The following is a 27570-nucleotide window of genomic DNA, read 5'->3' as shown; positions in this document are numbered from 1 at the left end:
TCTGTACACCGCCCTGAGATCTTAGCGATATAGGGTGGGATATAAATATTTTAAATAAATAAATAAATAAATTTGTAGATAGGCAGGGTATACATTGAATTATTATTATTATTATTATTATTATTATTATTATTATTATTATTATTTAGAAATGAGATTCAGGGATTCTAGACTCTAGAATCTAGTGAGAGGGAAACCAGAGAGAAAAAGAGAGAGCAGAGAATTAATTGGCTGGCAGGAACAGTCTCCCTACGGAGGCTGTGGATTCTCCATCACTGGAGGTTTTTAAGAAGAGGTTGGACGGCCGCCTCTCAGGGATGGTTGAATTGGTTTTCCTGCCCATTGCAGAGGGTTGGACTGGATGATCCTTGCGGCCCCTCCCAACTCCAAAATTCTACGATTCTATGGTTGAGAGCATTATTTGGCTGATCTACACATGAGAACTACAAGATAGTGTTATTGAGAGGGCTTCACCCCAACATACAGCCACGGCTCCTTCTATGAATAAGCGTCTAACTGATATCTCGAAATGGACACTATACCGGACATCTGTTTTTTACCTAGACGCCTAGAACATTGAATTTGTTGGGTAGTACAATAATGTACTAGGGTGGATTCCTGCATTGAGCAGGGGGTTGGACTTGATGGCCTTTTAGGCCCCTTCCAACTCTACTATTCTATGATTCTATACTTTAAAAAAAAATCCACATGCTGTTCTGATACATTGTATATTATTCTGGTTTGAATTTTTAAAATTATTATTTACCTACACATTTTTTAAATTATTATTTACCTACACATTGGAGGCTTCTGCCCCGTTGGATTTATTTTTATGTGTTAAAGGTTGTGTGTCAGCAAGAAGAACATATATCTTTGTATGCCTGATTACGAACAGCATATAATAGTATTCTCAAACGGCATGCCGTATTTCTTCGATTGTAAGGCGCCATCGATTGTAAGACACACACTAATTTCAGTACCACCAACTGGAAAAAAAAAACTTAAGACACACCCGCGATTCTAAGATGCACCCCATTTTTAGAGATGTTTATATGGGGGGGAAAGTGCGTCTTAGGATCGAAGAAATAAGGTATGTAGGATTGATGTAAATATCACCCACAGTAGAAATATATAAAAATGTTTGTCTGTCTGTCATTTCAAATGTGAGTTTTTGTGGTTGAGTGCTAAGCGTGTGCCCTGCCCACATTCTCCGTGCCAGGCATCATTTTGTCCACCTCTATCCTGTCTCCCCTCAGCCTCCTTTTCTCCCAGCTAAACAATCCCAGCTCTTGTAACCTTCCCTCATAGGGGAGATGCTCCAGCCCCTGTATCATTTGAGTTGCCCTTTTCTGCACGTTTTCCAGTTCTACAATATCTTCTTCTTTTACAGGTGCGGTGACCAAAGCTGTACACAGTATTCCAGTTATATTCGCACCACAGATTTGTATAAAGGTAGTCTGATACTGGCCGTTTTATTCTCAATTCCTTTTCTTATAACACCCAACATGGAGTTTGCCTTCTTTACAGCGGCCGCACACGGGGCGGACATTTTCATCCATCTGTCCACCACAATCCCAAGATCTCTCTCTTGTTCGGTCACCGCCAGCTCAGATCCCATCAGGTTACACTTGAAGTTGGTTGGGTTTTTTGTCCCAATGTGCAACTCTTTACACTTGCTTACACTGAATTCTGGTAGAGAATATTCTGCAGAGTCACCCACTTTTTCAGTGAGAGTGGGAAAAGAAAACGGTCAGAGGTTTTCTCAGATTTCCGAGATGCACTAAAAAAAAAAAAAAAAAAATGTGTTCCCTCTGCTGGCATTTTGGCCTATATACAGAAAAGTTAAAAATTGTCATGGAGGGGAAGGTTTCGCACACACTGTCATGTCTAACCCTACTGCCCCTGTTTTGGGAGAAGGTGTTTCAGGTAATCAATCAGAATCAGATTCAGAACTAGAAGACGCAGCGCCAGACACCAGCCAGCCTGTACCAGTGGGGGAGGAAGCTCTCACGGGCGATTCCCCAGCTGGGAGTCAGCCCTCTCCAGAGCTTATCTCCTCAAGGCCAAATCCTACACACTCAATGGGAAGTGAGCTTTCTTCCGGAAGTGGGCGTTCCAACAAGCTAGCTGATGCTAGGGTCCGCCGGAAGCTGGAACGCACGGCGCAGAAGGAAGGTGTGAGAAAGTCAGTTCTATTATGCCAGAACCTGCCTCCACACCAGGCACTCTGAAGATACGGGCGTTTGAGAAGTGGCTTCCTATTCTTCTTGAGTGGACAATTGTCTTGCTTAGTTTTCATAGTTTTGCCTAGGGGGGTGTTTCCAAGAGGTTAGAGTCTTTTCAGGTAGAAGAGACGTTTGTTGCTTCATAAAAACTTTGTGGATTACTCAGCAAGCCTCGTCATTTGCCTCCCATCGAAAGCAGGAGTTTTCTGAGAAAGACAACATACATGTCCTACCCCACAATGTCTGCACATCCAGATCTGGTGATGGAAAAGAATTTCGCACATGCTCAGTGGCACTTTTATATGCCTTCATAGATTCAAGAGCCGGAATTAAATCCAGAATAGGAGCATCCTTCCAGTGCTCATTACGTCGCCCCGTGATTTCTGCCATGCCATTTCCCCGGCTGGTGAGTGAGGACGCCAGAAAGAAAGACATCTTCTCGGAGCTGTCTGCTCATGTTGGCATCAGCTGCATTTCAGCCGGTTCCTGGCTGAAGCTGGGCACAGTTTCCTGCTGAGATTTGCACCCTGAACAGAAGTGGCTCTTTCCCTCGGGATCAGGACAGCAGCTGGCCGGTGCAGCAGGGTGGAGGGACACGGAAAAGTCAAAGCGTCACCGTATTCCCAAAGCGTCAGTTCAAATCCAGGGCACGAGGATAAAAGAGGTTGCGACTCAAGCATGATGGCTGAGAACAGCAAATCAGGTGTGCTGTGTGCGGTTTGGATTCCGCCACCCCAAAGCAAGGAAGTGTCAATGAGGACCTCTGGTGGTCATCAGGAGTTGTTTTAGAAGCCACTAAGAAAAAGTCCACTGTAATATTAAAGCCGCGAAAGAGTGCCCTTAATTAGACGTCTCCTCTCATATACACCTGCCCAGACCCTAAGGTCATGCTCAGCGGTCCTTCTCCGGGAGTCCCCGGCAAAGAAAGTGAGGCAGGTGGCTACCAAGAAGAGGACCTTGTCTGCTGTGGTATCCTGGTTGCAGAATGATCTTCCCAAAAATGCTCACCTGGTGTCTACATTGTCATAGAGTCATAGAATAGCAGAGTTGGAAGGGGCCTACAAGGCCATCGAGTCCAACCCCCTGCTCAATGCAGGAATCCACCCTAAAGCATCCCTGATAGATGGTTGTCCAGCTGCCTCTTGAAGGCCTCTAGGGTGGGAGAGCCCACAACCTCCCTAGGTCACTGGTTCCATTGTCGTACTGCTCTAACAGTCAGGAAGTTTTTCCTGATGTCCAACTGGAATCTGGCTTCCTTTAACTTGAGCCCGTTATTCTGTGTCCCGCACTCTGGGAGGATCAAGAAGAGATCCTGGCCCTCCTCTGTGTGGCAACCATTTAAGTATTTGAAGAGTGCTCTCATGTCTCCCCTCCATCTTCTCTTCTCCAGGCTAAACATGCCCAGTTCTTTCAGTCTCTCTTCATAGGGCTTTGTTTCCAGACCCCTGATCATCCTGGTTGCCCTCCTCTGAACACGCTCCAGCTTGTCTGCGTCCTTCTTGAATTGTGGAGCCCAGAACTGGACGCCACAATGTGTAGGGCTGTAGAGTGTAGGGCTACCTGGCCCAGAGAGAGCCGAGTTCAAATCTCCATTCCAATTCTCTAGTCAAAAAATTTCATACCTTGCGGTGAAATGCATTCAGGAGGGCTACGTATTGGAGAAGCTCGCTTGCAAGCATATATAAAACACTAGATATTGGGGAAATTTTGGCATATACAAAAATCGCATGACAATGCATACACATTTTCGTGTGGGCATTTCCAAAAGCAATTCACAAGTGCTGTAGAAACTGGATGCAACAAACGTGGTTGGGGAACATGGGCGAGAGGATCCCGTTGCACTCATGTCCTCCTTGGGAGTTTGCCATGGCGGGCAGCTGGTTGGCCGCTGTGTGGACAGAGTGGTGGCCTAGATGGACCCTTGGTTTGATCCAGCAGGGATGTTCTGATGTTCTTACGGTCTAAAGAATAACTGAGACGCAGAAATGGAACAGAGCTCAATAGTTTTTTGCTACTTGAGCAACGGTTCAAGTGGAACAGGAAGCCCTCTAGACTACTTCCTGCCCAGTAGGACCCAATGACCACGCTGGGTGGGCAGAGTCTGTCTGGTCCTTCAGAGAGAAGGTGCCACCTGCAGCTCAGCGTTTCACCACATGGGGGAGCTGCACACAGATCAAGAAACAACTGGTCCAGAGAGACCTGGAGGTTTTACACCATTCCGTGAAATCACCTTTGGACATCCGTTGAAATAAGAGAGGTTTAATTTCCCATTGTGTTGTAAGCCAAGATTCTCTTTCCATCGGTATTTTGGAAAATGATTGTTATTTGCCTGTGGTACCAAGATAAGGAAGGAAGATGAAATATAGATGGATGGATGGATGGACGGACAGACACAGGTCTCTGCCCTCAAACAGCTTACAGTCTTAAGCATAACAATGGGAAGAGGCACCAGAGGGACAGGACAAGCGAAAGCAGCAAAGAGTCCAATGTGAGGAGGTAGCAACTGAAGAAGAAGCCCAGCTGGAGTGATTGTGGGGCCATGGAGCTTGGAGGTTCTTCTAGAACCATCTCTGTCCCTTGAGGCTCAGGTGGTCTCAGTGGCATGGAGTGCCTTCTACCAACTTCAACTGGTGGCCCAGCTACGCCCCTATCTGGACAGGGATAACCTGGCTTCAGTCGTCCATGCTCTGGTAACCTCCAAATTAGATTACTGCAACACGCTCTACGTGGGGCTGCCTTTGACGACGGTTCGGAAGCTGCAGCTTGTGCAAAACGCAGCGGCCAGGTTGATAACTGGAACCAGAAGGTTTGAACATACAAGACTGATTCCGGCCCGCTTGCATTGGCTGCCTGTACGTTTCCAAGCCCAATTCAAGGTGCTGGTTTTAACCTACAAAGCTTTACACGGCTTGGGACAGCAATACCTGACGGAACGCCTTTCCTGACGTGAACCTACCCGTACACTGCGCTCAACATCTAAGGTCGTCCTCCGAGGGAAGCTCAGAGGATGGCAACAAGGGACAGGGCCTTTTCAGTGGTGGCCCCCCAATTCTGGAATGATCTCCCTGACGAGGCTCGCCTGGCACCAACATTGTTATCTTTTCGGCTTCTCCCAGGCATTGAACAGCATATGCTGACTTTTTAACTGACTCAAGAATAGCTGTTTGAAATTGTTGTTTTTTATACTTTGGGTGGTTTTAAATTCTGTATATCTGTTTTTAATGTTTATTGTTTTTAACTTTTGTAAACCGGCCCAGAGAGCTTCGGCTATGGGGCGGTATATAAATGTAATAAATAAATTAAATAAATAAACGTAAAGGAAGCCCTGACAGGGAGAGAAAAACCCTCCCCTTGTGGTCTGGGCTAGCAGACGCACCCACATGCATGCCTCGTGCCCCTTCTGTTCATCAAGAATGGGCACGCTGCCTCCACAGGTGGGTCTTATCAAGGCCCTCAGTCCCTTTGTCTGCTGGTACTCTGGACAGCTCAGCTGTCTGGCTGTTTTTTCCGGCCGGAACCCGCAATTTCCACTCGGAAGGGAACTCCATCAGGAAAGAGCCTGGCAAGAATCCTCCACCCAGACACTCAGCTGCCTTCTCCTCGGACCGCCTCCGTGCTCGGACTCATTCCTCTCCTTCCCACCTCCATGAAAATAAGACTCAGGCGCACGGTGATTGCAGCTGGGCCGGTTTCTAGTGCTCATAATCACTCCTCTTGATAACTCACCTTTATTGCTCCTTTCTGTTGCTACTCCTGCAATTTGGCAAAGACTCTTGACTGCCCCATCCTGTTCACCTGGTTTCCCCGTCTTGGTTATTATCATTATCTACAAGATGCACAGGTAGGGCTGTTGACCTTTAAATCCCTAAATGGCCTGGGACCATGGAATCATAGAATCATAGAATAGCAGAGTTGGAAGGGGCGTACAAGGCCATCGAGTCCAACTCCCTGCTCAATGCAGGAATCCACCCTAAAGCATCCCTGACAGATGGTTGTCCAGCTGCCTCTTGAAGGCCTCTAGTGTGGGAGAGCCCACCACCTCCCTAGGTAACTGGTTCCATTGTCGTACTGCTCTAACAGTCAGGAAGTTTTTCCTGATGTCCAGCTGGAATCTGGCTGCCTTTAACTTGAGCCTGTTATTCTGTGTCGTGCACTTTGGGAGGATCGAGAAGAGATCCTGGCCCTCCTCTGTGTGACAACCCCTTAAGTATTTGAAGAGGGCTCTCATGTCTCCCCTCCATCTTCTCTTCTCCAGGCTAAACAGGCCCAGTTCTTTCAGTCTCTCTTCATGGGGTTTTGTTTCCAGACCCCTGATCATCCTGGTTGCCCTCCTCTGAACATGCTCCAGCTTGTCTGCATCCTTCCTGAATTGTGGAGCCCAGAACTGGACACAATACTCTAGATGAGGCCTAACCAGGGCCGAATAGAGAGGAACCAGTACCTCACATGATTTGGAAGCTCTACTTCTATTAATGCAGCCCAAAATAGCATTTGCCTTTCTTGCAGCCATATCGCACTGTTGGCTCATATTCAGCTTGCGATCTACAGCAATTCCAAGATCCTTCTCGTTTGTAGTATTGCTGATCCAAGTATCCCCCATCTTGCAACTGTGCATTTGGTTTCTATTTCCTAAATGTAGAACTTGGCATTTATCCCTATTAAATTTCATTCTGTTGTTTTCAGCCCAGCACTCCAGCCTAGCAAGATCACTTTGAAGTTTGCTTCTGTCTTCCAGGGTATTAGCTATCCCACCCAATTTTGTGTCATCTGCAAATTTGATCATATCTCAAGACCAGAATATCTCACCTGCTCATCCCCCCATGGATATACGTCCAACTACTCTGTTCTAGCTCCAAAGCTCTCCTTCAGGATCCCCTGCCATCGGATTCGGGTTCTCTTGCCAGATATTCCTGGAGGATGGCCTTCTCTGTGGTGGCACCCGAGATCTGGGAGCGGCCTCCTGAGAGATACACTTGGGCCCCATCGCAGCGTGATTTGACACAGGCAGTGTTGACCGTTTTATTGCAGCGGGCCTTTTCAGAGCTTAGGCATCATTTGGGGGCGTTTGTGGCTGCTACTGGACCAGCTGGTTTCGTTTTAATTTGCTACATAATTCCGTTTTTTAAATACACGTTTTCCTTGTTGGTTTTGTTTTACCTGTCAATATCATATGTCATCCTGAGATTTGATGGCTTCTATGACCCTAGGCCAGCCTTCCTCAACCTGGGGCGCTCCAGATGTGTTGGACTACAACTCCCAGAATGCCCCAGCCAGCTGGAGCATTCTGGGAGATGCAGTCCAACACATCTGGAGCGCCCCAGGTTGAGGAAGGCTGCCCTAGGCCATAATGGGAATTATTTAGCATTGATGCCTCCTGTTAGAAAGGCAGTTCACAGAGCAAAACCAAAGGCAGAACAGAATGAGTGTTGACCAGTCTCACATGCACACAGGCTAGCTCAATGAAGGAGAGGCCACAGCTGGACAACCATCTGTCAGGGACGCTTTAGGGTAGATTCCTGCACTGAGCAGGGGGTTGGACTCGATGGCCTTAGAGGCCCCTTCCAACTCTACTCTTCTGTGATTTTATGATTTGTAAACTGCCTAGAGAGCTTCAGCTATTGGGTGGTATAGAAATGCAATAAATAAATAAATGATTTTATGATTCTTCAGTGAAAGAAAGCAAACATCTTTACTCACAGAGATTCTTGCATAAAAAGGCAGGTACAGCATAGAGTTTCAAAAGGAGTTTGTTCAGTCTGTTTTGTGTTCCATTGCGCAGGCAGGAACGAGAGACCAATCTCACATGTTCCCAGCAATAGTGGAGGTCTGAGAGAGGTGGTGGGGGGAGAGAAAGAGGAAGAACAAAACCAAGAGATCCCAAGAAACCACACTGCATGCTAGCTGGGGTCAAAATTGTCATGAACTGAATAGCTGCAAGATTACTCCCTTCCAGTAACTTGTAGGCAAGGTTGAGCAGGCCAGCTGAAGCTGATACTTTAGAGTGGATTCCTGCACTGAGCAGGGGGTTGGACTCAATGGCCCCTCCAACTCTACTATTCTATGATGGGAGTTGAAGTCCAAACCATGGTGTCCTCCAAACGCTTTGGACTTCAACTCTCATCAGCCACAGCCAGCCTGGCCAAAGGTCAGGAATGCTGAACCTTGTCATCCAAAACATCTAGAGGACGCCACACCTATATAATTATTATTTTATCTCTTTCTCTTTCATGGCGTTTTTTCTAGGCAGACATGACGGGCTTTGCCAGATGCTGTCTGTTACAGATTCAGGAATTTGAGCATGTTTTAATTACCATTGAACCTGTTTTAATTACGACTGCTTCCTGGATGATGGTGTGGATATATTTTGGTAGGCCCAGTTTCTGAAGGTTTTCTGTATAGTTTTTTGATGTGATGCCGGTGACTAATGTAACTAATGAAATAACTGTGACCTTTTCCTGTTGCCATAGTCCTTTGACTTCCGTGGCCAGAGGTGTATATTTTTCTCACGTTTCCCCTTCCTTTTCAACATTTTGGTCATTCAGTACTGCTATGTCGATGAGGTATGTGTGTTTTCCTTTTTTGTCTATGACCATTATGTCTGGTCAGTTGCAATGTATCATTTTGTCAGTAGGAATTGTTTTGTCCCGGTATATTATTATTATTATTATTATTATTATTATTATTATTATTATTATTAATAATAATAATAATAATAATAATAATGTCTCTTTCTTGCTCATGGCAGTTTTTCTATGACATGACGGGCATTGTCAGGGATGCTTTAGGGTGGATTCCTGCATTGAGCAGGGGGTTGGACTGGATGGCCTTGTAGGTCCCTTCCAACTCTGCTATTCTATGATTCTATGATTCTAAGTCATGCTGTCTTTTACAGATTCAGGAATTTCCTGACAATTTAGCATGTTTTAATTATGACTGTTTTCTGGTTGGTGGTGTGGATGAATTTTGTATTATTATTATTATTATTATTATTATTATTATTATTATTATTTTAGAGCCTCTTGCGGCACAGAGTGGTAAGCAGCAATTACTGCAGCCGAAACTCTCCAAACGGCCTGAGTTCGATCCCAGCGGAAGCTGGTTCTCAGGCAGCCGGCTCAAGTCGACTCAGCCTTCCATCCTTCCGAGGTCGGTAAAATGAGTACCCGGCTAGCTGGGGGAAAGGGAACCGCGACTGGGGAAGGCAACGGCGAACCACCCCACTACAAAGTCTGCCAAGAAAACATCAGCGAAAGCAGGCGTCCCTCGAGGAGTCAGCAATGACTCAAGTGCTTGCACAAGAAGTTCCTTTCCTTTTCTATTATAATTTTTCCATTGGAAGACCATAAGAAAATGACGATGTAGCAAGGCCGCAAGGGACAACTCAGCCCATTAGAAAGGGTGGATGGATGCTTCATGAGAAGCTGAATGGGAAAGTGACAGAGAGAGCAGACTCTTGCAGGGATGCAGCAGGAAACCTCATTTGCAGACAGGCCCTACGGGTCCATGTAGGGCTTCTGGGCCTCTCTCAGCCCGAGAGCTGGACTCTATTTCATAGACGCTCTCGGGGAAGGGGGGCTTTCCAGAGGTGGGTGAATGGGGCGGGGTCAACTTGCTCCCAATACCAGCCTCTTTTAGCTTAAAGCTCTTCCTGCCTGTAAGCTTTAGAAGAGGCATTTCATCCATTTAGAATGGGAGTATCATAGAATCATAGAATAGCAGAGTTGGAAGGGGCCTACAAGGCCATCGAGTCCAACCCCCTGCTCAATGCAGGAATCCACTTTAAAGCATCCCTGGCAGATGGTTGTCCAGCTGCCTCTTGAATGCCTCTAGGGTGGGAGACACCACAATCTCCATAGGTTATTGGTTAGGGTGACCCTATGAAAAGGAGGACCGGGCTCCTGTATCTTTAACAGTTGTATTGAAAAGGGAATTTCAGCAGGTGTCATTTGTATATACGGAGAACCTGGTGAAATTCCCTCTTCATCACAACAGTTAAAGCTGCAGGAGCTATACTAGAGTGACCAGATTTAAAAGAGGGCAGGGCACCTGCAGCTTTAACTGTTGTAACAAAGAGGAAATTTCCCCAGGTTCCCCATATATACAAATGACACCTGTTGAAATTCCCTTTTCAAAACAACTGTTAAAGATACAGGAGCCCCGTCCTCCTTTTCATATGGCCACCCTAATATTATTGGTTCCATTGTCATACGACTCTAACAGTCAGGAAGTTTTTCCTGTTGTTGTTTTGTTGTACTGCTCTAACAGTCAGGAAGTTTTTCCTGTTTTTGTTGTTTTGTACTGCTCTAACAGTCAGGAAGTTTTTCCTGTTGTTGTTGTTTTGTACTGCTCTAACAGGCAGGACATTTTTCCTGGTGTCCAGCCAGAATCTGGCTTCCTATAACTTCCTGCACTCTGGGATGATCAAGAAGAGATCCTGGCCCTCCTGTGTGTGACAACCTTTCAAGGATGAGAAGAGTGCTATCATGTCTCTCCTCAGTCTTCTCTTCTCCAGGCTAAACATGCCCAGTTGTTTCAGCCTCTCTTCATAGGGCTTTGTTTCCAGACCCCTGATCATCCTGGTTGCCCTCCTCTGAACACGCTCCGGCTTGTCTACATCCTACTTGAAGTCTGGTGCCCAGAACTGGACGCAATTCTCAAGATGAGGCCTAACCAGAGCTGAATAGAGGGGTAGCAATATCTTGAGCGATTTGGAAGCTATACTTCGATTGATGCAGCCCAAAATGTCTCCCAGTGCATGACGGAGCCTTCCATAATGCACGAATCTGAAAGACACAGCTCCACAATCCCGGGAACTTCTTTTGCCAAATGGCTGAAGGTCAGAGATTTAGCAAAGCCATGTTTTGGATCTCCAATCCGAAACCCGAGGCCTCTTTGGGTTTCCTGCCGTCCAGATGGACGGACAAGAGAGAGCAAATCAAGAGAAGAGGACAGAGGCCCTCCGCAAACAGCCATTTTACGGGAGCTCCACGTAGCAAAACTTTTCCCTTATCTGCCCCTCACCCTGTCCTCGTGGCTTCCTTTCAGCCTGCCTGCTGTGGTTTTGCTCAGCAATTCCTCTGCTCAGTTCCCCCCTCAAGTTTCAGGCCCGGTTTCTAAAGAAACCACGTGCAACAGCAAAATCAGCAAAGCCAAAGACAGACGCTAAATGGCGGCTTGAAAAACCCTGTGATTTGGGGCGAAAACCCAACGTCACGCCCACCTGAACTCGCGCATTTCCGCCCCAGTTTTCACCAGGTTTTGTGTCCCTTCCACCACACCCCTTTCACTTGCTCATTATGGGATGTTTCACTTTTCAGCGGAAAAAAGAAGAAGCGGATGAAGAGAATCATGATGTTGGGTTGTTGTTTTCCAGACCTCACAAGAGGCCTGAAACAGCTACCAAGTCAAAAATAATAATAATCCGCCACCCAGACAAGGCGGAACATGGCCTCAAACCACGTGCCCCGTTAAGATCTTTGCTGAGGTTGGCCTCCTAATAATGCCACGCGTTTATCAGATTCAGAGAGCAAAGGCGCACCTCTATCCTACTGGAGGATCGCCAAAATCTAAGCTTGAGCATCTTTCGGATTTGGTGATACTACAGAGTCTTGACACGGCTTTTATTTTCAGTGCTTGCTGAAGACACTTTTCTTTAAACAAGCCGTCCACAGTTGGCCAGCCATGGTTTGATTGGCATAATTTGAGTTTAAATACTTTAATTTTGTATTTTTGTTTTATTTATTTATTACTGTTCGCTGCTTTGGGAGTCTGTTAGATATAGAGTGGTATATAAATCCTGCAAGTAAATAAGTAAATAGTAGGGGAGCATAAATGAATTTGGTAAAAAAATTTCAATCTTTTCTGATTTGAGGGGTGGGGGGGACAATTAGCAAAACAGGAATAAATATAAATACAGTTACAGATAGATATAGATATAAAAGCAATTTCATATCTATATAGATAGCTACTGATGAGGACGGAAGCCAAAACTATTTAGATTTTGAAATTACTCAGTTGTTAAATGGATATATCTTCATATATATATATATATATATATATATATATATATATATATGGGTTGTATGTGTGTCGGAATGTGGATCAATAGATTCCATTGGGGGAGCATGATATATGGAGAGAGACACGAATAGCTCGAGCAAGTGAGCCAAGCCCTAACCTCCAGAGTCAGGAGGCCGCCACCAGAAGAAGAAGGAAAAGCACGTGGCGAAGGCGACCCTGGCCCAAGCCAGCCTCTGCCTTACTCCCGAGGAAAGGGCACCGGGTCGCCTCGCCTCTCTCCTCAAACAGGCCGCGATGTGCAGGCGGGCAAGCGGGCCTCCCTTTCCCTTCCCCCAGGAAACCTAGGGACTTGTGGACTCCTCGCAAGGCAAACTCTCCTGCTTCCCGATCCTGCGCGCGTGGATCAACAGGACTTGCGTCCGAGAAAACGTTGCACCGGGAGGCACAAGTACAGCCCGATCCGCCTATGCCTCCTTACTCAGAGGCCTTATTCACCCGAGTAAACGTGCAGAGGGGATCGGGACGCCAGGCTGCATAGCGGGTTGCGCTTGCACGGAAGTAAGTCCCGGGGAATTCCAGACGGCTCGGTCCCGAATCGAAGTGAGCCAGTCCCAGCACACGGTCGGTCTTCCGCACAATTGGGGGTGGTGGTGCAAGTAGCTCGCCTCACCTAGGGCGCAAAATAGTCTGGCACCGGCCCTGTTTGGACGCTTTGGACGTTGAGGAAGGTGACGCCCTCGTCTTCCTCTGTGCTTTGAAGGGGGAGGGGGGGCGGTGCCAGACTATTTTGCGCCCTAGGCGAGGCGAGCCACTTGCACACACACACACACACACACACACACACACACTCCAAATTGCCAACTTTGATTTTTAAGAAGAGGTGTTTTGTGGGGGGGGGGGGGGGATAAAAAGCATAAAACTTGAACTTATTATGTTTTTTTTCTTAAAGTGGCTCATTTGTATAAAACTGTGACCATTTATTTATTTATTTATTTATTTATTTATTTATTTATTTATTACACTTCTATACCACTCCCATAGCCGGGGCTCTCTGGGCGGTTTACAGAAATTCTAAAATTGAGGTAAAAACAAGTAAAAACAAGTGCAGGACACAGAATAACGGGCTCAAGTTAAAGGAAGCCAGATTCCGGCTGGACACCAGGAAAAACTTCCTGACTGTTAGAGCAGTACGACAATGGAACCAGTTCCCTAGGGAGGTGGTGGGCTCTCCCACACTAGAGGCCTTCAAGAGCCATCTGTCAGGGATGCTTTAGGGTGGATTCCTGCATTGAGCAGGGGGTTGGACTCGATGGCCTTGTAGGCCCCTTCCAACTCTACTCTTCTATGATTCTATGATTCTATGATCAGGAAAAACCTCCTGACTGTTAGAGCAGTACGACAATGGAATCAGTTGCCTGGTGAGGTTGTGGGCTCTCCCACACTGGAGGCCTTCAAGAGGCAGTTGGACAACCCTCTGTCAGGGATGCTTTAGGGTGGATTCCTGCCTTGAGCAGGGGGTTGGACTAGATGGCCTTGTAGGCCCCTTCCAACTCTGCTATTCTATGATTCTATGTTTCTATTCAAAGTTTAAAACTTCAAAACACAGAACATACACACATAAAGCATTATAAACCGATTAAAACTAAACATGTGGGTTTACAGCGCTGCGCCCCTCTGAGGTCTGCACCCTTGGCGGCTGCTTAGTTGGCCTAATGGTAGAGCCGGACCTGGGGCGGGGGGCATCCGTGATGCAAAGAATTAAAAAAGGGAAAGGGAAAGGAAGACACTTCCATTAGATCTTGTCTGGTTACGTCTGATGGGGCAGGGAGGACGTCCCGTGGGGCCTGGACGTGAGCCGAGAGCTTCCGGGCCCAGGTGAAATATGCAGCCCGGCCAGGTTGGTCTGCCGTGGTTCCCCGTTTCCTGAGCATCTCCGCCTACCAGCTGTTCCTTCTTGTTTGCGAAGAATGAAGCCGGGACTTCATCAGCTGACGGGGCGGGCCTTCTGCTCGAGGAAGACACAGTGAGGCCGTCGGACAGCATTAGTCTGAGAGCGGCTTCTCCTTCCCCTCCTCGGTGCCGAGACGTTCGCAGGGCCGAAGGTTCGCATGTGCCGTGAGCTTCCTACGGTGAGTGATCCGCGCGTCGGGGGCGAGCTCTGGATCGTGGCACGCCAAAGATCAGGGGAGAGAGACACGGCTTTCTCGAAAGAGACACCTCTCTCGATTCGTTTTCCGTTTCAAAACAAAACAAGAAACCGACAGCCCCGAATTTTTGTTCTCTCCGAACGTGTTGCGACAAGTACACGGGGTTGAGTCACTGGGGAAGTGCCGTCTGCGGGGGAAGGATCAGAGCTGAGTCTTTTATCCCCAGAAGCTGTCCTTTTTCACTCCGAGGGCTTAGCTCAACGCACGCCGTCCCAAGAGAAAACAACGGCACCTCAGGGCATGTGCAAAGCGCCCCTCCCGCAAGTCCTTAAAGACTGGGCGCAAAGGCATGGGAGATTTTAGCCCGATTTAAAGCCCGATTGTCGAACTCCTGGGAACGTGGTAGGAGAAGGAATTGTAGGTGTTGCCCGGACCTTTTAAGAAAGGATGAGGTGTGGACAGAAGGTAGAAAAGAAAATATTTACTAGAGGGAACACCCAGCCAGGGCTGTGGGCATTTCTGCCGTGACATAACGCCAGCAGAGAAAACAGTGTGGGTTCAAGAGTTCCACGCTGGGCTTTCTTTGCAGAAACGGGACGGCAAGGTGCTAGACCTTAAGATCTGAAAACCCAGGCGCACGGGTGAAGGGCCAATGACCTTTTCATATTTCTGGGGTCCTTGGCCAAGGGAGAGGCCCACAGTCCTCCAGGGTCAGGATGCCTCATAACAACAACGCAAGGACTTCCTTGCTAGAGCAGACCAACTGCTTGTCTTGGCCCGGTATTCTGTTTCCAAGGGTGGACAGCCAGATGCCTCCCAAGGAAGCTCACAAGCAAGATGGCCCGCCCCTATTTGTCCCCAAGTATGTCTGGTATGCAAAGGTGGACAATCCCTAGATGTGGAGGCTCTACTCAGTTCTCCTGCCTGATGGCTGGAGATAGATCAAATTCCCCTTGGCGGATTTGCACAGTCTTTCGACTGCAGGTTCCATAACGCCGTTGCGCCCGTCTTGCACCCCTCCCGAAAATTCGTTCGGTGAGCCCCGAATTCTCTCTCTTTTCTCCGCTCCGCTGGCGCGATTGCAAAACCCTCTGGCGTGTTTCCCCTTAGCCGGCTGTCAACTTCCCCCTTTTGCTGCCCGCCACACCGGAAGCGTGCAACGGCGGCCCACAACCCACGCTTATGCCGACCTGTCCCCCTGCTTCTGCGCCACGAATCTCTGTGCGTGTCAGGGGCCAGGGAGGAAGAAACGGCCGAGAAGGGAGACCCTCGTAAGGCTGGCGTCAAGAGTGGGCCTGGTTGGGCACGCGCCAGGGGGCCACCCCCGATAAGGCCCCGCTGACAAGAACCCGCTGGATCTCTTCCTCCTGCTCTGCCCTGTCACAACCTGCTTGTTCGCCTGCCTCTCACTCTGGCTCAGACCACAGAGGTGGTGAAAAAGAGAACCCCAAGACGCCCAAGCTCACTTGCTCCCTGGCTCTCTGCCCACTAAGCAAGGAAGTGGTGGCCATGATGAGGAAGAGGAGGAACAAGAGCACCTGGGGACAGCTGGGGTGAGAAAGTAGGCTCCCTGAGAGAGGGCCCCCCAGGGTGGGTCTTGCCCCAGGGCCCCACAAAACCCAGAGCCGGCACTGATTGCAGGAGATTCATTTATTTATCACACGCGCACCTCCCACCATTTCTAAGGAGCTGAGAGCGATGTACACGCGCCCCCTTCTCTATCCTCACAACGACCCCACGAGGCGGGCTCAGCCAGGCAGCCGAGCAGAGATTCAGCGCCCTGCTCGCTCCAGCCCGTCTTTCCCGACCCACATCGGAGAACGACCCCCATTTACCCCGGAGACGGAATACACGAGCTCATTCGACCTTGTCTCGGCTTGGCAATGTTCTTCGAGCCGCTCACTCGCGGGGGATTTTTACATCTCTGTCGGCCATCCTTTCCTGCTTCCACTGCAGGGCAGGTGCGCGGAGATGGGGTCAGGGCTGCGGCTGGGGTCGGCATGGCCGGGCAAGTGCCAGGATCCCTGTCCCCCGGCAGGGTTGCTCGTACTTTCCCCCGTTGCAATCTGCTTGTTCCCCTGCCTCTCGCTTGGACCCAAGCGACGGTGGTCGCCGTGGTGAGGAGGAGGAGGACACACCTAAAGCATCCCTGTCAGATGGTTGTCCAGCTGCCTCTTGAATGCCTCTAGTGTGAGAGAGCCTACAACCTCCCTAGGTCACTGGGTCCATTGTCATACTGCTCTAACAGTCAGGAAGTTTTTCCTGACATCCAGCTGGAATCCGGCTTCCTGTAACTTCAGCCCGTTATTCCGTGTCCTGCACTCTGGGAGGATCGAGAAGAGATCCTGGCCCTCCTCTGTGGGACAACCTTTCCAGTATTTGAAGAGTGCTCTCATGTCTCCCCTCAATCTTCTCTTCTCCAGGCTAAACCTGCCCAGTTCTTTCAGTCTCTCCTCATAGGGCTTTGTTTCCAGACCCCTGATCATCCTGGTTGCCCTCCTCTGAACACGCTCCAGCTTGTCTGCGTCCTTCTTGAATTGTGGAGCCCAGAACTGGACGCAATACTCTAGATGAGGCCTAACCAGGGCCGAATAGAGGGGAACCAGTACCTCACAGTATTTGGAAGCTATGCTTCTATTAATGCAGCCCAAAATAGCATTTGCCTTTCTTGCAGCCACATCGCACTGTAGGCTCATAATCAGTTTGTGATCTACAACAATTCCAAGATCCTTCTCGTTTGTAGTGTTGCTGAGCCAAGTGTCCCCCATCGGGGGGAGGGGGACGACAACAGCAAGGAGAAGGTAGACTCACAAAGGGAAGGAGCAGATGATGTGTACCCCGCCCAAGTCCCTGCCAAAACCTACAGCCGGCTCCAGACCTACGCGTTGTATTTATAGCACTACTCTTGCCACGCAACACAGCACAGAGTGGAAGGGACGTACGAAGCGCCAGCCTGAAATAAACTTTTTTTTAAAAGGAAAGAAAAAGCAGGTTGAATTCCTGCCGGCCGTGCCGTCCTCCAAAGCGGAGTGGCCCCGCCGAGGACGGACAGGAAAGGGGATGAAGGTCTACAGCAAGGGAATGAGTCTCTGTGGGGGCCTGGCCTTGGAGAAGCGACATCTCGGTGTCCTTTTCATTGCTGCTGCTCCCCCCGGTTACGGCGCACGTGTTCAGCCTCGTTTCGCCGGGATTCTCAGGCTCCAGGCGGGGACGCCGTCACAAAGAACGTGAAAACTGCCGGCTAATTAACAGCACAGGATATGTGGTGCGCGGCGCGCGGAAGTCTTCGCGGGAGTGGCGTTGTTTACCACCAACACCTGGATCTAGGAGCAAATTCCCCCTCGGTTCATTTTTCTTTCTCGGTTTCTCAAACGGGAGGTGCCCACTGGGCACTTTGCAGCTCCCCCGCCCTTGTGGAGAATGCCAGATCCTTCTATTCCAGGCCTCGGTAGAGGGCGGGACGAGGGTAACAATCCTGGCCGATTCAGGGGATGCACCCACAATCCCCTGCAACATTCCAGAGGATTCTGGGATGCGTGTATGGTGTGCAGGAGGTGCCAGAGGATTCTGGGATACATGTGTGGTGTGCAGGAGGTGCCAGAGGAGTCTGGGATGCATGCGTGGCGTGCAGGAGGTGCCAGAGGAGTCTGGGATGCATGCATGGCGTGCAGGAGGTGCCAGAGGAGTCTGGGATGCATGCATGATGTGCAGGAGGTGTCAGAGGAGTCTGGGATGCATGTGTGGCATGCAGGAGGTGCCAGAGAAGTCTGGGGTGCAGGCGTGGTGTTCAGGAGGTGCCAGAGGAGTCTGGGATGCATGCAGGGTGTGCAGGAGGTGCCAGAGGATTCTGGGATACATGTGTGGTGTGCAGGAGGTGCCAGAGGATTCTGGGATGCATGCGTGGTGTGCAGGAGGTGCCAGAGGATTCTGGGAGGAGGTGCCAGAGGAGTCTGGGATACATGTGTGGTGTGCAGGAGGTGCCAGAGGAGTCTGGGATGCATGCGTGGTGTGCAGGAGGTGCCAGAGGAGTCTGGGAGGAGGTGCCAGAGGAGTCTGGGATACATGTGTGGTGTGCAGGAGGTGCCAGAGGAGTCTGGGATACATGCATGGTGTGCAGGAGGTGCCAGAGAAGTCTGGGATACATATGTGGCGTGCAGGAGGTGCCAGAGGAGTCTGGGATGCATGCGTGGCATGCATGAGGTGCCAGAGGAGTCTGGGATACATGCATGGTGTGCAGGAGGTGCCAGAGGAGTCTGGGATACATGCATGGTGTGCAGGAGGTGCCAGAGGAGTCTGGGATACATGCATGGCGTGCAGGAGGTGCCAGAGGAGTCTGGGATGATTGCCTGGGCTGCAGGGGTGCCTGACAGGCTAGAGAGATCTGACTTACATGCCGTCCCTGCGAAGTGGCTGCCATTTGAATCAAGCGCCCCTCGGCAGCTGCATGATGGAGCCCGACAACTGGGTGGTGACAGTTTGCAGGGGGGCACTCTGCACATGTTTAGGGCTTCTCTCTCTTTCAAACATTCCAGCCCTTCCCTTCCCTTCCTGGCCTCGATTCTATTCAGGGTCTCCTTGCCTTTCTTGGTGCATAGCAAACAGCTTTTGCTCCACAGTTGCTTTTTACTTCGAACAGCGTAGCGGCGCAGCTCCGTCACCGCTCTCCCTGGCGAAACACGCCCGACTTCCAAGCAGGGCAGGCAAGACGGAGGCTGGCCCAGATCCGTGGCTCCTCGCTGAGCGATGCAGCCACAGAAACATTAGGTTTCCCACCACCCCCCAAATTACGAACTTTGCTTGCAGGAATGGATCACCCTGCAAAAGGACCACAGGGCATCCTTACACCCAACGTGTGAAGGCCATCTTTTGCCTTTCAAGTGAACATCACTCTTCCCCCCCCCTTTTTTTTTAGTGGAAGTCTCAGTATTAGGGTGGGGTGGTTTAACCCTCTCCTCTCCAGCAGACCCCCTCAAAAATCCCCCCCCCATCACTGCAATTAAGCCTCTCTTTTTTAAAACCTATGGAGGCTTTTTAAAAGTATCAATGCAGCTTTTCCAGAGGAAACTCCGGTCAGGGATAAAACAGGGGATCTGTGAGCCATGTTCCCCATCCCTGAAATGAAGGTGTGTGTGTGTGTGTGTGTGTTTTAATTTGCATATTGCATCACCCATGTGAACAAGATCAGAACAAGATCACGGGGGATTTAATGCTTCCTCCCTCCCTCCCATTTGCATTTCTGGGGAAAACCCCTCTTCCAATGTTATTTGATTTTGGGGGGGACCCCCCACACCCCCACACCCCAGTGGCTGGGGGTTCATATGCGCCGTCTGACCCAGTTTGCCAGAAATGTCCCCTTGTTTCTGCCTGCTTGTAAATTCTTAGGGGGTTCTTTGTCAAAAGGATTCTTCTTCTTCGGAGATGCGAAACCTATAGTTCACCAGCACATCAGTGCCTGAGATGTAACACCAAGGTGCCACATGCAGAGAAAATGAAAAGCCTGCAACTGAGAGTCGATCCTTCAGCCAAATGAAAAGGTCTCAGGGTTGTAAAGATCTCAGAAGCGGAGAATGAGGAAGCAGCGTGATCCAGCTGCAGCGAAGGCTAATGCAATTGTTTCTAGCTCACGGGAAGGAATTATTTCCACTTAATTTTGTGAGTGCCTCCTTTGGAGTATCGTGTCCAGTTCTGGGACTACGCTTTAGGAAAGACGGAGACCTGAAGGGCTGTTGGAAAACGTCAAAAGCTTCATCTCTGCTATCTCAGAGGGCAGGAATAGATTTGATCAGCTTAAGTTACAGAAGGGTAGATTTCGGTTGAACTTTAGGAGAAACGTCAACAACGCATCCAGTTAACCTAGAGGGGTGGTTGGCAGGTTCCTCCTCACTGAGGTTCTTCGCGCAAAGGTCGGATGACCATCTCTTGGAGAAGTTCTAGCGCTGGGTAGGGTTGTACGAGAATTACATTTCTGCTTGCAAACTATACGAATCTGCCCTGTTCGCAACCTCAAATGCAAGCACGGGCAGAGAAACGCGCTCTCTGAACATCTTTGCGAATTCTCAGACGCCCGCTCACGTTCAAAACGTACGCAAACTCTGTCAAGGCCCCTTGAGCCGCTTTAAAAATGTGCCATTTCGCATTTTAGCCTATGGGTATACGCGCACGAAGCCGAGATCTTTTTGCCCGAAGCTCAGATTCGGATGCGTTCATTCTGCGCCATTTCCCCGTTTGCACAAAAGAAGCAGGCGTTGCAACCGCCAGCACTGACCGAGGAGAAAGGAGCTGATCTGGGCCAACATTGCTCGTTTGCACATCTCTGGCTCTAGATTGGCTTCGTTGAGCATAGGGGGTTTGACTAGATAGTCTCGTGGACCCCGTCTTCTGACTCTAGGATTCGACGAATCCATAAAGAATATTGCAAGCAGGCTCTGTATTTCCTGGGACTGGAGCTTCTCTCATTTGAGTACGTTCATCCTATCCCATCGTGTGTGTTTTTTTAAAAGGAAAATAAATTCAGCTCGGACCGGGGCCGGACACAAAAGACGGCCCGCGTGAAAGGTCAGACCGATGCATCTCACACACACTCGCCGACATCCCCTTGAAGCCCTGAAAACTGCTTCAGGAAGAACCGGGGTTGTTGTATTATGACAAAAGGATAAAAACAGGAAACCCCAATGCACATCTGTGGGGCTGGCAGGCGGGGAGCGCGAGGGAAGGAAACGCGGCTTTAAAAAAAAAAATTCTAAAGACTCATTAAAAAAAAGAAAAGGCTCTTTACAGTTCCGCTCGGGGTCTTGTGTCTGCTTTTCTACTTCTTTTCTTTAAAAAACACACACACACACACCAGCAGCGCAAGAGGGAAGTTGCCTCAAAAGAGGAACCCGTGAGGGACGCCGTGATCCCATGTTCAGTGGTGGGGCGACAAGCACAAGAGCGCCCCACCCCCACCCTTCCCAAAGACACGCCCACCCCCAATTCCTAAGAACAGCAGCAGAGCCCTGATGCTGGATCAGACCAAGGGTCCATCTAGTCCAGCATTCTGTTCACACAGTGGCCAACCAGCTGTCGGCCCGGGATGAACAAGCAGGACATGGTGCAACAGCACCCTCCCACCCATGTTCCCCAGCAACTGGGGCACACAGGCTTACTGCCTCGAATACTGGAGGTAGCACATAGCCATCAGGGCTACTAGCCATGGATAGCCTTCTCCTCCAGGAATGTATCTAACGCCCTTTTGAAGCCATCCAGATTGGTGGCTATCACCACATCTTGGGGTAGTGAGTTCCATAATTTAACTCTGCACTGTGTGAACAGGGCCGGTGCTACCATAGAGGCCACTCAGGCGGCCGCCTAGAGCGCCAAGCTAAGAGGGGCGCCGGGCACAGCGCAGCACTCGTGCGCGTTGGCTGTGAGCCGGGCCGGCCTGAGGATTCAGCTGGGCCTGGGTGGGCGAGATGGCGCCCTGCGCCCGCCCAGCTGAAGCAAAGCCAGGGACGCTGGGATGGGGGTGGGGTGGCTCCACGTTCGGACTTCCAGAACATGCCCGGAAGAGAGAGAGAGGGAATGTATGGGTGCATGGGGTCTTTGAGGGAATGCATGTGTTCATGCGTGTTTGTTTGGAGTGAGTGATGCTGAGTGTGTGTGTGTGTGCGCGCACGTGTGTGAGTTGGAGGTGATATTCCTACTAAATAATGCATTTTAGACCCATAGACGTTCCTTTCCAATTTGTTTGCTAGAATTGGCATGACGTATTTCTTGCACTTTAAAATAAATTTAGCAGTTTCAAGTTTTGTGCTTCTTATTTTTTCCAGGAAACACATGTTCTTAAAAATCAAAGTTGGCATTTATTTATTTTTTAGGGGGTGGGGGGGTGAGAAAGTAGCTGACCTTGCCTAGGGCGCAAAATAGTCTGTGTGTGAAGGACTGTGTGTGAAGGACTTCCTTTTATCTGTCCATTTTCTTGTTTTTAATTAAAAAGGAGGCCTGTAATTGAACAGGGATGGAGTGACAAGAGGCAAAGGCTATCCATGGCTACTAGCCCTGATGGTTGTGTGCTATTTCCAGTATTCGAGGCAGTAAGCCTGTGTGCACCAGTTGCTGGGGAACATGGGCGGGAGGGTGCTGTTGTACCCGTGTCCTGCTTGTGGGTCCCTGGTCGACAGCTGTTTGGCCCCTGTGTGAACAGAATGCTGGACTAGATGGACCCTTGGACTGATCCAGCATGGAAATTCTTATGTTCTTAACCTGCCCCCTTCCAGATGTTTCAGACTACAACACCCATCAGCCCCAGTCAGTTTAGCCAGTCGTCAGGATGATGGGGGTTGTAGTCCAAAACAACTGGAGGGCACCCCTTAGGCAAGGGGTGCTTCTCACCCCCTAGGCAAGGGGTGCCTAGGGGGTGAGAAGCAACACTGGGAAACAGTTGTGCCTCCCCAATACAGATCAGAAATAAAAGAACTGTGTTCCCCCTAAGGGAGGGGCGGGACACTTTAACACACACACCCAAATTGTAGACAAACAAACTGCTGCACCTAGGGGATGAACGGATGTTATAAAATCCATTCTCTCTGCATTTCGTGGATTGGAAGGTAGCTTCCATTTCGCTGTCCGCTGATTGATGAAATCGGATTCCCCCCCCCAATTCCCCCACGTTTGCATATAGCAAAATTTGCACTTGCAAAATGCACAAGCCGCCCGTCCATTGCGCAAATTCCACCACCACCCGCCAAAAAATCCTGGTTTTCGTGCTTTAGCCTATGGGTGAACCGCACATTTTCGGGCGGCGCTTTTTTAATTTTGCGTATTTTTCTGAAACTAAATTCATGGGTGTGTTTAGCCTGGAGAAGAGAAGATTGAAGGCAGACGTGATAGCATTCTTCAAATACTTAAAAGGTTGTCACACAGAGAGGGCCAGGATCTCTTCTCAATCATCCCAGAGTGCAGGACACGGAATAACGGGCTCGTTAAAGGAAGCCAGATTCCAGCTGGACATCAGGAAAAACATCCTGACTGTTAGAGCAGTATGACAATGGAATCAGTTACCTAGGGAGGTGGTGGGATCTCCCACACTAGAGGCCTTCAAGAGGCAGCTGGACAACCATCTGTCAGGGATGCTTTAGGGTGGATTCCTGCATTGAGCAGGGGGTTGGACTAGATGGCCTTGTAGACCCCTTCCAACTCTACTGTTCTATGGTTCTATGTAAAATTGTTGGGTCTTCCCCCTGACACACCCATTTGTTATATGAGGGCAGAAGTTGGGATGCTCCCAGGAACATGTTTTTTTATTACCTCAAAATGAAAACATCAACAAATAACCTAGTTAAGCTAGTGGTGAAAGATCAGAGAAAATACCCCTCACATGGCAACTGGATAGAAAGGTGTGAAGCCAAGCTAAGACAATTTGGAATAGATCCTAAAACGATATTAGAAGGAAATATAGACCAACAACACATGGCGATTAGACAAACATTGAGGAATTATTTCGGTAAGCTTGATATTAATGCAATTAAAGCTTCCGAATTCTCCAAAACTTACCCTTTCATAAAATTAAAGCATAGAGAATCATATAATCATAGAATAGCAGAGTTGGAAGGGGCCTACAAGGCCATCTAGTCCAACCCCCTGCTCAATGCAGCAATCCACCCTAAAGCATCCCTGACAGATGGTTGGTAGGTAAGAAAAATACCTAATTGAAATTACGAATCCAGTCTTGCGTAAAGCTCTTACAAGCCTGAGAATGCAGACCATGCAGACAAATTTTAGAGAAGGAAGATTTAATAATATACCCAGAGATCAAAGAATTTGCTGTTGTGGAGAACAAGAGGTGGAGGACTCTGTTCACTATATATTATACTGCAGATTATACAATAGCCGTAGGGATAAATATTTAGCTAGGGATTTGACCCCTATGGTGCATTTAACAGACCAAGCGAAATTAGGCAACCTACTAACGGCAGAGAAATCGACCCTACTGAATTTGGCCTATTTTGCAGTAAGAGCTGCAAAAATTAGGAAGGAACACGTACAGGTGGATGATTGTAAACAATAGATATACCATAGATATACAGAGTACAATGAGAAATTAGGATATGTTTACTATAGAAGATGTGTGCTGATGGGAGTAATTGCTGTACAGAGTTCGGCTAATTTTAATTTTTTATGTGATAATATGTGTTCAGCTAAAACCCATTCAGGGTAGCCATGAATAAAAAAAAATGTATGTAAAACTGAAGAACTTTTTTAAAAAATGGTTTGCAGAATCCACGTGACTCAGGGGGTGGGGGAAATGGTCCCTTGCAAAATCGCAAGCCGGATTCATAGAAATCAGAAGTCATTTGATTCTGTTAGAGAATTCTTCAACATCCTTAGCTGGAGAAACCATTCTGACCCCTTTTATAAAGGCTTTTTGGTCCTCCATAGCTGCTCCTGACACTGTTTCTTAAACATGGCGTTTCAGCACCACAGGGAGAGAGCGGTGCTACCTGCAGGGGTTGGAATTCAGGTGATTAAATCCCCCCCCCTCCGCGTTCTTGAGGTTGCCCAACTTCTAAAGCGTTCTGAAGACACGGGAAGCACGGAGGCCCTCCAAGTGGAATCCAAGTCACAATATTCTGGGTTTAAAATCCGGAAAGTGAATAGCAGAGAATTCCTAACGCACCTTTGTGAACAGGTCTAGAGAATCCTTTTCAAGCTCACGCCTGTTTGGATATATATATAATGTATTTGCATCTTCTTTTTATAGCTTGTTTTCGCGTCTTCGTTGTTTGACGGCTCCTGAAAACATTTTCTTTGGAAGCCTCCCAGAGGGTTTGCTTGAAGGGGGGTGGAGCGTCTACGTAGGCAGACGGGCTTCATGTCCCACAGAGCAGGGCCAGGACCTCTTCTCGATCATCCCAGAGTGCAGGACATGGAATCATGGGCTTAAGATACAGGAAGCCGGATTCCGGCTGGGCATCAGGAAAAACTTCCTGACTGTTAGAGCGGTATGACAAGGGAACCAGTGACCTAGGGAGGTGGTGGGCTCTCCCACACTAGAGGCAGCTGGACAGCCATCTGTCAGGGATGCTTTAAGGGGGATTCCTGCCTTGAGCAGAGGGTTGGACTTGATGGCCTTAGAGACCCATTCCAACTCTACTAGTCTATGATTCTATGACTCTTCTCAATCATCCCAGAGCACAGGACAAGGAATCATGGACTCAAGTGACAGGAAGCCATATGCCGGCTGGACATCATGAAAAACTTCCTGACTGTTAGAGCAGTACGACAATGGAACCAGTGACCTAGGGAGGTGGTGGGCTCTCCCACACTAGAGGCCTTCAAGAGGCAGCTGGACAACCATCTGTCAGGGATGCTTTAGGGTGGATTCCTGCATTGAGCAGGAGGTTGGACTCTATGTCCTTATAGGCCCCTTCCAACTCTACTATTCTATGATGGTGCCATGGGCTGGCTGTGGCTAATGGGAGTTGGAGTCCATGCAACACCATCTGGCAGGGACAGGTTAGGGAAAGCCAAAATCGCCCTCCAGAGAAAAGGGCGCACGCCAACACATTCCATTTCTTCCTTTCCCATGCAGCCAAGATGGAGACGTTCAACTCCCGTAACCTGGCCATGCAAGCCGAGAAGAAAATCCTCAGCCGGATGGCCAGCAAATCCATGGCCAACATGTTCATCGACGACACCAGCAGCGAGATCCTGGACGAGCTCTACCGGATCTCCAAGGAGTACACCCAGAACCGGGCCGAATCGCAGAAGGTCATCAAGAACCTCATCAAGGTGGCCGTCAAGATCTCCGTCCTCTACCGGAACAACCGCTTCAGCTCGGCCGAGCTCGGCCTGGCGGAGGAGTTCAAGCACAAGCTGCACCAGGGCGCTATGACGGCCATCAGCTTCCACGAGGTGGACTTCACCTTCGAGAAGGCGGTCCTGGTCCAGATCCTCCAAGAGTGCCGGGACTTGCTGCTGCAGCTGGTCGAGAAGCACCTGACGGCCAAGTCCCACGGCCGCATCCGCCACGTCTTCGACCACTTCGCCGACGTGGAGCTCCTGACCCGGCTCTACAGCCCCGGGGAGCCGTACCAGCCGCGCTTGAAGAAGGTCTGCGACGGGATGAACCGGCTGATCGATGAAGGGAAGTTGTGAAAGGCGGGGGGGAAGGGAAAAGAGACAGACACAGGGACGCGCCGGGGCAAAGTGTGACAGATTGTGTAGGCTGTGGACACCTCAACTCCAGGTCCGCCAGCTTGGCAAAAAGCCAACGGGACCTGCGACACTTCTGGTGAACTACCGCACGGGCCGATGTCTCTCCACTCCCGCAGCGATTACACCCTTCAGCCACCCACCGGCCAGCAGCACCCACAGACATCGAGGGGGGGAGGTGCAGCCCTGGTCACTAAAAGCCATACCCAAGCTTGCATTCCATGTCTCCAATGGTCCGTAGTGCTCAGCTTTCCATGCCATGAGGACTAGAAACATTAATGGCTGGGAGGGGGGAGTGAAAGCAAGGGTTTTCAAACCTTCCAAATTGTGTGTGAGGGAGAGGGGAAGGGAATGGGTGGGGGTGACGGTCATCTGCCCAGCTTCATGCTGAATCTTCCTGGGCCGGCATTGAAATAAAAAAGAAATGTATCCTATATCTGTATATAGTTTGCAGAATGTATTTACTTGGTCATGTTTGGGGGTGAAGGGAGAAAGATGTGGCCATTAATCTACCCCCCCTTTTTTTGTTTTTTAAGTCGGGGGAGGACGGATTCTCTTGCGGTTCAAGGGCAAAATTCGATTGCCAGGGAAGCTGTGTTCAGGACGCAGGGACAGGTGGTCCGGCGACCCTCAGCACCCCGGACAGCTCCCAGACTGGCTTCCTGCCCCCCCCCCCCCCGGAGATGGCCCCACAACTCTTTCATCTCTCTCCCCTTGGGAACGCTGCGGGGGATTTTGCCGGCCACATTTCCTCTCCTACCGTTTTGACTCAGGGAACGCAGACACTGAAAATAAACAAATTTCTCTTTTTTCTTCCTCGTTTCTCTAAACCGAAGCGCCGTGAGAAAGCACCGGCTCGTGGCGGACGCCGCAGCCCAAAGCTGGGGGCGAGCTTCCGATTCAAGCGTTTCCATCCTCTGTCTAGGGCAGCCTCCCCACCCCCAACCCGGTGGCCTCCAGATGTGTTGGACTGGGATGATGGGAGT

General features: G+C 49.4%; 2 protein-coding genes across 3 annotated transcripts in view; both read left to right on the top strand.

Moving 5' to 3' along the window:
• The window catches only part of PSMD4 (proteasome 26S subunit ubiquitin receptor, non-ATPase 4), a 331723-nt gene that overhangs the window by 143451 nt on the left and 160702 nt on the right, over window positions 1-27570 (top strand). The gene's annotated exons all lie outside the window — the stretch shown is intronic.
• On the top strand, window positions 14184-26852 carry TNFAIP8L2 (TNF alpha induced protein 8 like 2). 2 transcript variants are annotated; one of them, XM_063145683.1, is made up of 2 exons: window positions 14184-14374; window positions 25962-26852. In XM_063145683.1, exon 2 carries the CDS (start codon window positions 25967-25969, stop codon window positions 26525-26527), a length of 561 nt encoding a protein of 186 aa, XP_063001753.1. In that variant the 5' UTR covers window positions 14184-14374; window positions 25962-25966; the 3' UTR covers window positions 26528-26852. The 2 variants fall into 2 exon arrangements, with proteins under 2 accessions (XP_063001753.1, XP_063001754.1); XM_063145684.1 differs by lacking the exon at window positions 14184-14374 and adding an exon at window positions 14838-14857.

This window comes from Elgaria multicarinata, chromosome 21 (genome assembly GCF_023053635.1).
Source record: "Elgaria multicarinata webbii isolate HBS135686 ecotype San Diego chromosome 21, rElgMul1.1.pri, whole genome shotgun sequence".
NCBI lineage: Eukaryota > Metazoa > Chordata > Lepidosauria > Squamata > Anguidae > Elgaria > Elgaria multicarinata.
The sequence above is the reverse complement of the archived record's forward strand: the minus strand, read 5'-3'. Positions and strand labels throughout refer to the sequence as shown.